General features: G+C 45.1%; 1 protein-coding gene across 1 annotated transcript; it reads left to right on the top strand.

Annotated features, from left to right (window-relative positions):
- Positions 1-493: 493 nt before the first annotated feature.
- Positions 494-12412, top strand: fhdc1 (FH2 domain containing 1; the record flags this gene model as incomplete). The annotated part of the gene is made up of 11 exons (XM_079219127.1): positions 494-976; positions 2456-2517; positions 4550-4652; positions 4812-4897; positions 5689-5789; positions 7260-7330; positions 7866-7973; positions 8576-8646; positions 9194-9311; positions 9455-9619; positions 10232-12412. The coding sequence occupies 11 exons, from the start codon at positions 494-496 to the stop codon at positions 12410-12412; spliced, it is 3549 nt and encodes a 1182-aa protein (XP_079075253.1).
- Between the last annotated feature and the right edge of the window lie 1127 nt (positions 12413-13539).

The following is a 13539-nucleotide window of genomic DNA, read 5'->3' as shown; positions in this document are numbered from 1 at the left end:
AGAAAAAAATAGGATTTGCCATTTCCCTCATTGTGAGCCCCTTTGACTGGGGACCCCTTCTCTTTTGATCTGTCGCACCCCTTAATTTCTCCTAATTTCAGATTGTCCACGACAACCACGCATGACTACCTCCTGTATAATCCTGTCCGATGCTGTTTTTTTCTTTTTCCGCTCTCGTAGCTCCATGGCCATCGCCGCCGCCCGCCCTCTCCCCCTGGGAGGTAACCTTCAAAGGCTCTGCTCAGCACGATGGACGACCAGCCGAGTGATGGAGATGGCCGGAATCAAAGGACGTGCTCCCTTCATTGTGACCAGATGAAGGGACGTCTACCTTCCTCCAGCCGTGAGGGGACGTACACTGCTGCATTTTGATGTTCTTCAGAGCCAATTGACGCACATCCTTTGGAAATAATAAAAGGAAGAAGAGGAAATATATATTCACTTTGTGCACTACTTCAGCATAGAGCTCATATGCTGACTGCTCATCCCTGTGATGCTTGTTATGAGTTGTCCATCCACAACCGATGAGCCAGAGAGCTGCAGCAGCAGTGAGGGAAGCAGCCGCACCGCTTCCTCCACCACCACCTCTGACCCGTCCTCTATGTCCGGACACACTCGGGCCGCCCTACCTTCCGTCGGCGATGCCCCTCACACCTCAAAGCACGAAGCTCCCCCGCCTCCTCCCCTGCCGCCCCCGCCCCCGGCGACCACCTCCGCCAACCACAACGGGCGGAAGAAGCGCCGCGTCCGCAGCTTCTTCTGGAAGCCGATACCAGAGGAGAAGGTACGCGGGAAGCCCAACATCTGGACGATGGCGGTGCGGCAGCAGCAGTATCAGATCGACGTTCGCTCGGTGGAGGAGCTGTTCGGCCAGCAGGAGGACACGGCGACAGGCGCGCGCGGCGGGCCGCCGGCCTCCGGGACCTCGACCCGGCTCTCCAGGACTCGCTCCTTCAAGGAGAGCAGCAAGGATGAGGTGAGTCTGCTGACGCCAGCAACACTGGGACAGTTTGACTCAACCAAAGATGACAGGTGGTGGTGGAGTTAAGAGTCCTGACACAGCTGTTATACATCAATCCTCTTAAAATTTAAGTGGCCCATGTCTGATAAATAATTCCCTGGATTTACTTTAGACCAATAAGATTACGAGATAAGTGCCCTTATTTGTGCTTACGTTTTTTACTTGCTGAACTTGAGGAAAGGGTTTTCCAGATTTAGATTTTATATTATTTTCTTCTTATTTGAAGCAGAAAATAGGTTTTGCACACCAGTAAGTGTTATTGTCTCTTGATAACTCTGTAAACCAGAAATATGTGACAGTCGGGCCTGAATCTTACCAAATGAAATGCTCTAAAGCTCGTAATGGACAATATTAGATTATTGTAATTCTGTTCCAGTCCCTCATTACAAATCTCAGCTTCAGAAAACACACAAGCTTGATTAGTGGAAGTATGGAGTCCTAATGCCTCCAAACTCTGACGTCCACTGCCATTGTTTTTGCGAACATGTGCATAACGTGCTAGTTACCTCAGGTACTGAACTCACCACTGACAGGATCAGGAAGTCCCAGATTCATAACCATGCAAAACTCTACCCTGCTTCCACTGTATTAAGACATCAGGGACAAGTTATAGGCAGCAGTGCTCGGTCACAGCTTTTTTTGAGTGTAAGAAATGATTTGTGTTCATAAACATAACAAAAGCATGCGTGCGCCATATTGGACTCCTGGACAGTAACATGTGAACTGCAACTCAATACGAGCGTGAGGCGAAGGGAGATTCATGTCACAGGATAACTCGCCTCTGTGTCCTCACAATGAGCTGGCTGCAGCTGGTCAAACCTCAAAGTGAGCCGTTCCTAAAGACTCCTTTGGGAGTTTGAGATAATGCACAAAGAAGCATACTGTATCTCCAGTTGCTGCTCTTTGTGTATTATACAGGAAGTACATTGTCCCAATCCTTACATTGCTGCGACGGTCACAAAGGGAAGAAGATCTACATTATATTCATCATATTAGGGCTGCAGTCAAAAAGTCAAATTTATATTGATACGCTGTCAATCAACTAATCATTCCAGCTCTATTACATATCTTCAGGTATGTTGAAGATTCTTCTTTACTTGTCTTCTTCCTCCTCCTCACCTTTACTTAGCATCTTTCATTCAAACCACAAGTGTCTAATTGCTATTTTTAAAATCTCTAATTGTGTCTTGTGAGGGAGCCTTTTTTAAGAATGTACTGTACATAATGTAATTGTTGATGAAGGAGGCGAGAACCACGTGAGGCCCGGTGGAGTTTCAGTCTCCCAGAGTGACAATGGGGGGGGATGTACTGCAGGCAGCACGAGCAACAACAACCAGGAGTGGTTAAAAGAAGGGAGGGGGTGGGTTTGTGTGTGTGTGTGTGAGTGTGTTTCATTGTGTGTTTGACCACAACTTTCTCTCATTTTGTTTTCAGATCAGCATCCTTGACTCCAAGAGGGGGATGAATGTGGGCATTTTCCTGAAGCAGTTTAAGAAGTAAGTCTTCCAGCTGCTTCACTGCCTGACGGAAGAGCTGCTTCCATAAAGCTCAGTGGAGTGTTTACAGATTTCAGACAAAATAAAATGAAAACCAGCCTGAAACCGCTTAGTAAGCCTCCAGAACGGCTTTGATGCTCCTTGTTATAGATTCTCTGGAGTCGAATAAGACTCGTTATTCCCTCGCTGGTGTTTTAATGACGGTGGCGGGGAGCGGTTTTCCAAAGACTGCTTGTGTGTTGTGTCCCGCATGTCGGTTGATTGCCATCCCACACAGACAGAAAACGTAGTCATGGTACAGTTGCTGGAAGAGCAAATATGATCAGATTGCTTTTGCTTTTACGGGGAGTTGACGAATCGATGATTGGAAATGATGCTCCAGAAGTCGTGTGGGCAGACGTGTCGGATGACAAACTCTGACTGTTGAAGGAGCCGAAACATCCAGCACACCCTGTCAATCACTTGTCCTCATTTTATTCATTCATTCATTTTACCGGTCTGAGCACTCCTGTCGGTGCTTCTGGGATTTCCACGCCCCCGAAAAAAAACAACCAATCAGAGTGGTCGAGTCTCTAAAGCAGCTGTCAATCACTGTTTGTGAACGCCGATCAAACTGTCAAACTCGGCAAAACTGTCCTCACGAATACTGAGGAGAGAGAGATATTTGAGGAGGGCAGTGAGGTGATGGGAAACTGAGGGGAAAAGGAGTAAGAGCGATTATTTCATTTTTTGGTTCATCCTACTTCACGTACCACATTATTATTTCTAAGCTCTCAATAGTTAATTGGTTCGGGAAATCTCGAGATGTGTTTGACACTGTCTGTCGTGAGGAGAACAAAAAGTGTGTTGGGTGTCTTTTTTTGCATGCCGGTGTATTTGCATGGCTCTCCACTGTATTTAAATGACATTTGAATGTCAGCCATACTGCACTGAGTTATGACCTCATCACTGGGAGGGTTTATTTGTGTCTTTCTCTTCTGCTCTAGTATGCATTTATCCTCTGTCCTATATAGATATATAGATACATACAAAAATGAAATATATTTTTTCTTCCCTAGCATATATTTTTGATGTATATACTGTTGTTAACTTGCTGTTTTTCCAGAGGGCCTGTTATATTGTTCTGATAACATTACTTTAAAATAAAAGAGCGTAATATAGTAGTTTTTATTTCATTATTGAATTTGGCGCATAATGCGATTGATCGTGATTAATCCCAGAAAAATCATGCGATTAATCAGTTAAATTTGTTCAACTTTGCCCAGCCCTAATATATATATATTAGGGCTGGGGTTTTTAGGGCTTATATAGGGCTGGGGTTTTTGAGTCTTTCAGCTGTTCAGCAGTGTGTAAGGGTTATTTATTGGCAGAAATGGAATACAATACCCATGACTATGTTTTCATTCGTATGCCGCCACCTTATTAACGGACATTAATATCTTATCCTCTATTAAATGTGTTTTTGTGCTGAATCAATCATGCAACAATCCCTTGATTTACGCCAAAAAATTACACACAGCATGTAAGTCACTCTTATGTACTAAACAAAAGAGTGTTCATGCTGCACCAGTTTGTGAATCTATAGAGTCCAAAATGACTGTTCTACTGTTACAACTACAGTGAATGTTGATCCAACTGTGGCGTGAAGAGTTGGACCAACTTGTATCTAAAACAACAAAGGTTGAATATTACGAGTCTCAAAGGTTATCGCCGAGCTACTGCATTGGGTTACATCATGTTGTGTGTGTGAGTGTCACCTGACTGGATATTGCCAATGAAGGTTTTTTTGTTGACAGCAGTGATGTAATTGGGATTGTGTTGCAGCACTAGTGACTTGGGTGTGTCATAGATCAATGTCACCACAAATAATGAGATGATACATGTTGAACTGTGTGAAGAATTGCTCACACATACGGCTGAACATTGTCATCGTCAGCCCTTTGTTTAGTCCTCTTGTAAACACTGGGGAGAAAGCTTTAAAAAAGAGCACCTGTGCTGTTTATCCATTGAACTAAACATGAATGTGTTTCAGGTCCAACAGCTCCATTGTGGAAGACATACGACAGGGAGACGGAAAGATGTACGGAGCGGAGCTGCTCAGGGACCTGCTGAAGCTCCTGCCTGACGTGGAGGAGGTCTGTGTCCATGAATGTCAATGTGTGGCTTTCAGAAAATCCTGAATAGTGTCAAGATTTTGAATCGAAAGACCAAACCTGATGATAACCGACTGCGAATGTAAACAGAAAACAATATGCTGAGCTTCCTCTCTCTCTCTCTTTATTTTCCCTCAACAGATTAAGAAACTCCAGGCGTTTAAAGGAGACCCAGACAAGCTGACACTGGTGGATTCCTTTATGTTCCTCTTGATCCAGGTGCCTCGGTGAGTGGATTTCACTGCTGTGTGTACATAGCGTCGTTTTCAGTCAAAGGGAGAGTCGACGAAAGAAGAAAGGGCTTGCACCGTGCAATTTGTGAGTCAGGATTTGCATTTTGTGGGAACTTTCCAACGAACTTGTTCCTCATTCACACGTGTTCCTACAAAAGTATCGGATCTGTCTGGATGCATTTGTTTAGCTGTGCAATTAAAATGTTATGCATCAGAAATTGGAAAAATTTGGTATTTGTAATCTCGTTCCAAAAAATGACCTGCAGTCATAGGATGCACCTGCTGAGTATCATGTGAATTGGAATGATATGATATATTATTATATAGTTGGCCTGTTTTTACCGTTTATTATTTATATTGATTTTTTACTATGTCTCTTGTGTTCACTTTACCCTGTTTGCTGCTGAAATCCTGTACATTTCCCCACTGCTGGACTAATAGAGAATATCTTATTGAAAATCATACAATGTAGAAACGTCTTAGCAGCCTCTGTTGTGTAGACATGTAGTTTATTTTTTATTTTTTGCGGGAAAATGGCAATAACTGGACCCTTTTACAGTTTCTATCAGTGGCGGACCGTGGATTTTCTACCTGCACCTTCAGTGCCGTCTGAGTCATAGTCTCGATCAGCTGGGCTCGGCCTGGAAATTGAACAGTGGAAATTATGTTTAGGCTTCTCTGCAGAAACATAGCCAGTTTTTTTTAAAAGACGTCCGTCCCATCTCTATTTCCCAGATTCTCCTCAGATCACAGATTTTTAAAGCTCTCCGCTTCGCCTCCAACAGGTTCGATGTCCGGATCGAGGCCATTGTCCTCCGCGAAGAGTTCTGCCCGTCCTGCGCTGTGATGAGCCGCGAGATCGATGTCGTCCGCGTCGCCACTCAAGGTAATAACACACGACTCGGCTGCTTTCACAGAGAGACGCAAACACACACACATACACACACACACACACACACACACACGCGGTCATATGTGCTCAGACAGGTGACCCAGATATTTGAGCTGTCAGTGGTGCTGCTTCACAAGAAGTGAGAATGAGTCACCTGAGAGACGGGGATGTGGGGACAGAATGGAAAGACATGGCTGTGTCTTCTTTGTTCTGTTGATTTGTTTTCATACATATAAATGATACTTTCTGTCTGATTATTTTAATAATGGTTTATGTGATAAGGGGACAGTGCAAAAACATTTCTGTAAATGCGCCAGAGTTAGCCATGAGGCTATTTTTCATCTGTAGTCCCGAGAGGCAGATGTTACAAAACAAACCTAAAAACAGAAATAAGATTAAATATACAAGGTTATACAATATTGACGCTTTACAATGCGTGCACAAACAATGAATAGAGTGAGAATATTAATATACGTAGTATCATTATTCAGGAGACTCTTAGACATTGTCAAGTACCAACAAGACATGCAACACAGAGGCGCACAAATTCAACACACACAAAGCAAATAAAATCAGGGATAACTATTAAAATAGAATGGAATAAAGATATTCTGACTATTACATATATGACTATATTTAATTGAATTTGATTATTTATATTAGTTTTACTGTTCATTTATATATTATATCTTAACTGTTTGTCTATTAAATTATTATTTTTTACTGATGCTTCTTGTTGTTGCTCTGCTGCTATAATACTGCACATCTCCCCGCTGTGGGACTAATAAAGGATTATCTCATTGTATCTCATACATTATTTAAATTATAAATATTTACCATGAACGCTTGCCAAAATGACCCCAATTATTGTTTAATTTCAGCTTACACCTGTGTATTGTTACCTCAGTCTTTATCTATCGCGTTGCTAATGTTGGTCTAAGAGTCTGCAGCCATGCCAGCAGCCATTGGTTGCATATTGTTAAATGTAAAAGTGACACACACACACACACACACACAGACACCTGTGTCTGTCTCTCAAAACATATTCTGGGTGTTTATAAACTGACCTAGAAACTGTGAAAAAAAAAAATTCACAGTGGCCTTTTTTTCATCACTTGAGTTTGTGTCATTTTAGCTGAGTCACAATGTCCTGCCGCTCTGTGCTTTATTGGATTTTTCTTAAACCCTTCTACAGTACCGTGACCTTTTCACTGCAATGCAGAGCCATCAGTTAACCGCCGCATGGGACAAATTAAGTTGAACTTTTGTGACACCGTTTAATTCAATTTAAAACTCTTTCTGTTTGTACTAAACAGGCAAAAATATATGCATGTCAACTTTCTTTGAGTCAGGGTCCTTCTTCCTGCTGTTGGTCGTTCTGTGCGGTGCTGAGAAGGTGAAGAAGTGTGTAATGACATCTGCTCTGGACTCTTTAAGTGAGTTTCTATTGATCTCATCATACAGAGCTGATGAGCTGCGAGGAGCTTCATGCCATCCTGCATCTGGTGCTGCAGGCTGGAAACATCATGAACGCCGTGAGTCCAGCAGTTATGCTCACTTGATGCATTAACATCATTCTCCTCTCTGTCTGATTTAAAGGATTAGGCTGACAAATATTAAACTTAAAATAAAATGTCCTCAATCAGCTGGGCGCTGTAGTTTGTGTTAATTATTTCTCAAACGGGAGTAAATTGTGCATTTGGTAGGGATGTTTAGCTGAGCTTAGCATTAAGAATCACTTCTTTTAAAGCTCACTAACTAACATTTTATCTCTAGTTTGTTTTATTGTGTTCAGGAATGCTGAATTTTAGACGAAGACAGGGTCTTTTTTCTCCACCCTCCAGTCTTCATTCTAAGCTAATTGATATCGACAAATAAAACATTTTTATGTTCTTATTTAACTCCTGAGAATAAAGCAAATAAACATATTTTTCAAAATGTCAACATATTCCTTTTTAAAAGCATGTGTATCTTTGGCACAGGCAATAAATACAGAATATCACCGGCCTTAACCTTCAGCCTCTTGCTCTGCCTCTGCTTCTCTTTGATTGGTCCTCCTGTGCGTCTCAGGGCGGGTACGCAGGCAACGCCGTGGGCTTCAAGCTGTCGTCCCTCCTCTCGTTGGCCGACACCAAGGCCAACAAGCCGGGGATGAACCTGCTGCACTTTGTCGCCATGGTTAGTGAAGACTCCAGGGATACAATATGACGCACACAATACCTTTTAAGAGCTGCACTATCTTCTGTAACCGGACACGGTACGGCAAAGTGGGGCGTCAGAAAATTACCATGTCAACACTTCTCTGGCACAATGTCAACATAAATTGTAATGTTGAAAGCTTCCCAGTGCTATTGATTGTTACAGGTTTACTTAGCCGGTTGCATTACATCAAACCTCTAGTCTACATACTTTACTAGATAGAATATTATACATTTGATTGTGTTTTTAAAGCCATTATTGTGTATATTTAAAGTGAAGAATGCATACTTTATCTATGAGTTACTCATCATCATAATAGTAAATTTAAGTAATGCACTCTACTATAGGAACTCTTTCGGAGACACTGCTCCGGTATATCTGAAAGAACTCAACAGTAATTTCATCCTATTAATATTTTATAGTCTATCCTGATCACAGCACTTAAATCACACACAACTTCAAATGTGTGAAGTTAAAGTAAAGTGAGACGCAAATCAGTTTAGATGCACAGAGTGTGATCTCTCTCTCTCTCTCTCTCTCTCTCTCTCTCTCTCTCTCTCTCTCTCTCTCTCTCCACGCAGGAGGCAAAGAAAAAAGACGAGAAGCTGCTCAAGTTTCCAGAGAAAGTTCAGGATGTCCAGAGCGCATCCAGGTAAACGTCAAACTAAATCGGAAACGTTGTAACAATATTTGGTTTGTGGTAACTTGCAGCACGACTCGTCCTGCACCCGTCACATTTAAAACCGCTTCATATAATATTTAACGACACCAGTTACTCCAACACTTACTTTTATTCTCCATAATAGCCTCTCTTTAATGTTTTTACATGCAGGGACATTAGTTTTTAAGTACCTAGTTATTTTTATTTCTGTGTTCTGTAAATGGGCAAAAGTTTATTTGATCAAAAACCGTGGGTTTAACATTTGTGTTTTGCTGAATTGACAACAATATCCGGCCTCTTTAAACACTTTTGAGTCATGGAGTTCAGAAGGCAGTGTGATGCTGGTGGCTGTCCGGCTCAATCAGCTTCACAAGGTCTCCTCCCTCCCTCCCTCCCTGTGAAAGTTTTTCTCACAGTGGTCATATCTTTACCTTAAACCGATGACAGTCTGTCAAACACGATCATGCTCAGCAGTATTATCAGGACACTGTGAACATGTTCCTGACTTGAATGTCCCTGCTGTAATGTTTTCACATAGAATCTCAGTGGAAAACATCGAGGTGGAGTTCTCCTCCTTATATGTTCGGATTAAAACCCTGGAGGAGAAAGTTCAAGGAGACCAGGAGCTTCTGCAGCAGCTGGAGCCCTTTCTGCAGGTGATGCAGCAGTAATGAAATACTTCATATGCACAGACACACACACAGAAAGTTGGATCCAGGCCACTGTACATTTCTGGCACTGCTGACTCAAGTGCTGGAGATAATGACACCCATAAAAATGCATGTTCCCGATGTCTCAGAGTTCAGCGCGGACCCTGCAGGACCTGAAGAGACGCAGGCTGGATCTGCGTAAAGAGGGGAACGCTCTCATCGACTTCTTTTGCGAAGACAAGGACACCTTTAAGCTGGACGAGTGCTTCCGCATCTTTCAGGACTTCTGCATCAAGTTCAAGAAAGCTGTGAAGGTCAGCGTTAGTGAAACGATTATTCTGGTTTATTCACAACTTTTTGTAGTCGTGCCTCATTCCAGCGGGTAATAATAGCATTTTATTTCTGAGATCAGGGAACACATCAAATGTTGTAAAAAGAGGTCAGACTGGGCAGGAAAGACAACAAGACAAAATACACAAGTTTTAAAGAACCCACCGTAGCCAATTTTAATTGCAAAATGAAAGAAGAAAAAAATGTAACTGTAAGATTAATACCCCAACTGTTTGTTGTAACCATCCATTACAGTCTACCTCATCGTTCAACTTCAGCTTTAACTTTATTAGCCCCTGGGGGATTTTTTTTTTCCTTTTAAAATGTGTGCCTTGTTGGATTATTTGATTAATCATGAGAACAAGCTTTGGGCGGTTCTGTCCTATTCTGTCAACCAAAGCACTGTGCTGTGATAAATCATGGCTAAATCTATGAAAGTAAGAGCCATGATGAAATAGCTGGGATATATCTATTCAAATGAGTTCCAGGTAAAAAAATGCTGATTTTTTTAAAGTCCAATTTGATATTAAGATGCATTTGTGTCCCTGTCTTCCTGCTTGCCTGTGAACATTTCTCCGCGTTCCTCTCTTTCTCAGGACAACGTGGACCGCGAGTTAAAGGAAGCGGCCAGACAGCGTCGTCTGCGAGAGCTGGAGGAAAAGCGCTTCGCTTGGATGGCTGCAGATCAGAGCGGTGGGTTTGGTCGGAGCAGCAGCGAGAACGACGTGGAGATGCTCACCAAGGAAGGCCTGCTGGACTTCTTCCAGCAGAGGTCTCAGAGTCCACACAGTCCGCTGGGACGCTCCGCCAGCGCCCGCCGCCACCGCCACACCATGACCTCCATCGCGGACCGAGATCTCCAAGGATACCTGGAGCTATTAGGAGGCACCGGGAAGCCCACCGACTATTCCAAGTATAACAGCCTACCTCGGTCGAGCCGCTCCGTGCAGCGGAGGACGACCCCCTGGATCTCGGACCAGGTCGACAACCGCGAGCTGGGCTGCGACAGACAGGCGACGTCTCCGCGTGCGGAGACTGAGCCCATCAGCCCGCTGGCCAGGTTTTCCTCCTCCGGGCTGAATGACAACGAACCATACAGCAACAACAATTACTCGTCCGTGTCAGAGGGCAGCGCTCTGCCTCGTCCCTTTTGTGTCTTTCAGAAGTCCTCCCAGCTCCCCAACCCAGCGGTCAGCAGCCACATGAACGTTAGTGTCGAGACGCACACTTTGGTTCGAGGCCCTCAAGCTTTTGACCTCCCTAGTCCGAACAATAACAGTAATCCTATGCACTTTATTGTCAACCAGGGGGATGTCGTGGTGACCGATTTGGAAAAGGACAGACAGTCACTTCCTGTAAATCTGGACTTTAAGGATGAGAACGTTTTAGAAAGAGAAGCAGGTCCCAGGGTGGCTTGGGGAGAGAAAATAGATCCTCCCACACCGGCTGGCATCTCTCCTGAGAGAGAAGAAGAGGACAACAGCACAGTTTCATCAACAACCTGCGATACACCCCTCCCTCTAGATCCATCTGTATCCAATAAGAAACCAACGGTTTGTATACTAGACTGCACAGAAACGGACTGCTCTGTCACCTCTGATTACTCCGAGGTTGAAAGCTTGTCTCTAACGAAAGAGGGACTTCACATCAGAACGGTTGGCCGCAGGAGATCCGATCAGGAGAGCAAGCGAGAGCCGAGCTCTCTGTCCTCTAATTTGGAGTCCATGTCGCCCAAGGACCAGTCCGCCTCAACCAATGAGCTTTCGGAGCCCAAATCTGCGTCCATGACCCCGGTGCCTGCCGCCACAGAGGAGTGGGACACAGAGAGCTGTGACACGGCCGAGGGGAAGCAAGGTGCGGAGAAAGATGCACAGAGAAGCAGCAGAAAACCAACAGCGCATACAAAGAGCAAAGCAGCCAAGAGCAGCGGAGGTCGCGGTGTGAGAACGCTGACCAGCAGCGAGAGCCAGGGCATGAGGAAAGTGGTGCCCATCAACAAGCCCACAAGGACGGGTGGCAGCAAGGCAGCAGAGAGGCCTCTGGCGCGTAGAGAGTTGCTCCGGCCTCTCCGTGACCAAAGCACCCCAGCGAGAGGAAGGAGCGACAGGACCACAAGACCTCCTCGACACTCCAGTCTGCCTCCGGAAGAGTCCAAGGATCAGAGGGGAAGCATCGCGGGCGGCGTCTCGAGGTGGGCACGCGACTCGACTCCGAGGAAGGCCTCCATCAGCAAGCCGAGCGCCAAACCGCTGAGGAACATCCCCAAGCCGGCGCCCGAGGAGAAGATGTGCCGCTCCACCATGAGAGCGCTGGCCCAAGCTCAGGCTCTGGCTCAGGGCGGCGCTTCCTCCGAGAACAGCAGCTGCAACACGCTCAGCGCAAAGAACGCCTCCGATGTCCCCGGCTTCCTCCGCAACACCGTGGCTTCCACCTCCAGGACCAAGAAGGAGCTGGCCATGCTGTCCGTGCCCTCCGACCCCGCCGTCCCGTCCGTCCCCTCCACGCCGTCTCGCAGCCCCTCGCTCCCAGGTCGACAAAGCCCGGCGAAGCAGAACAAGTCGGCGCCCGCGGTTCACACCGCCGAAGAGCGGCCACAGGGGACAAACCTGCGACGGGTGCAGAGCGTGAAAGCGACCAGTCGCAGCGCCTACCGGAGCGGGACGCCCCCGCCGCCCGCAGCACGGGACGACGGTCGCAAGGCTAGCATTTCTGAAAAGTCCATCCATTCCAGAGACCTGGTGACGTTCAGCAGAGGCGCTAAACCAAGCTGGAAATAAAGCTAACGTGGCGGAAACAGAAGAAAGAGACACTTTGACGTGAACTTTTTTTTTATTCCGCTCTTCTTCGCCTTCTACAATGCAGACGAATTGCAGAAGACAGGAATCTGAAAACAAGTTTTAAGCTATTCCCACACTTACGGTTCCCCCAGTAGCTGCTTCTGCAAAGAGCAAGATGCAATGAGCTGCTCCACGTGCGCCGGTTTGGTTGCTGTTGTTTTCACAACTTCCCTTTCTTGTTCTAAGTGGGCCTTAACTAAACTGACAAATGGCAAGTTGTTGTTTTTACCCAGGAGCCTCTTTGCCTGCTTAGCCGTCTAGCTACACTGTATACGCTCGTGTCTGCGATGACGTCATCGTTGGACACCACTGACTGTATGATGCTGCTAATTAGCTCCGACAATTTGAGGCCGAGTGTCTTTGTCCGTTCCATTCAGGATTTGTTGAACCTTATCTCGCTGCTGTTACGATGTCTTTTTAGTTTCGTCACGTGGAGAATCGCCTCCGTTTGCTTTTTGGTTCCTTTGCTTGATACCTCATAAAGATCTCAGTGGCCTTGTACCAGCAGAACACTTAAGAGTTTGTTCATTTGGCTCCGCATGATGAAGATGTAGGTCTGATAAACTGCAATGTCACTTTTTTTTTACAAATCCCTGGTATATTAATATTACTACAATATATACAATCACAGATTATAAACCAGTGTATACCGACTGTGGTACGTGTTGTACCTCGTGTATATGTGCGTGTCAGTAGTTTGTAAATGTGTTAGAACTCCTCCATAATCTCGTGGAGTAGACGTGCACGTGGCAACCGTTTCCGGTATACTGGAGGCTAATGCACGAGCAGCGCTAATGCGCGGAGAGAAAAGCATCGAACGCGTCTGGAACGACACCGAAATGATCATCATGTCATGGGGTTATGTTGACAGTCGTCATCTCAAATGTTCGCCAGGTTTAAACAGTTAACTGGTCATGATTCAGCGCAGCCCCAGTTTTTGTCTCTCATGTTTCTGCATTACATACAAATCACAGAGCAACTGTTATTCTGAAAAATAATAAACAACCCAGAAGGTTGTTTAACTAAATTCACCACTGGTTTAAAGGTATTTCTAGAATCTATTTTAA

The sequence above is a fragment of the Taurulus bubalis genome (genome assembly GCF_910589615.1).
Source record: "Taurulus bubalis genome assembly, chromosome: 6".
NCBI lineage: Eukaryota > Metazoa > Chordata > Actinopteri > Perciformes > Cottidae > Taurulus > Taurulus bubalis.
The sequence above is the reverse complement of the archived record's forward strand: the minus strand, read 5'-3'. Positions and strand labels throughout refer to the sequence as shown.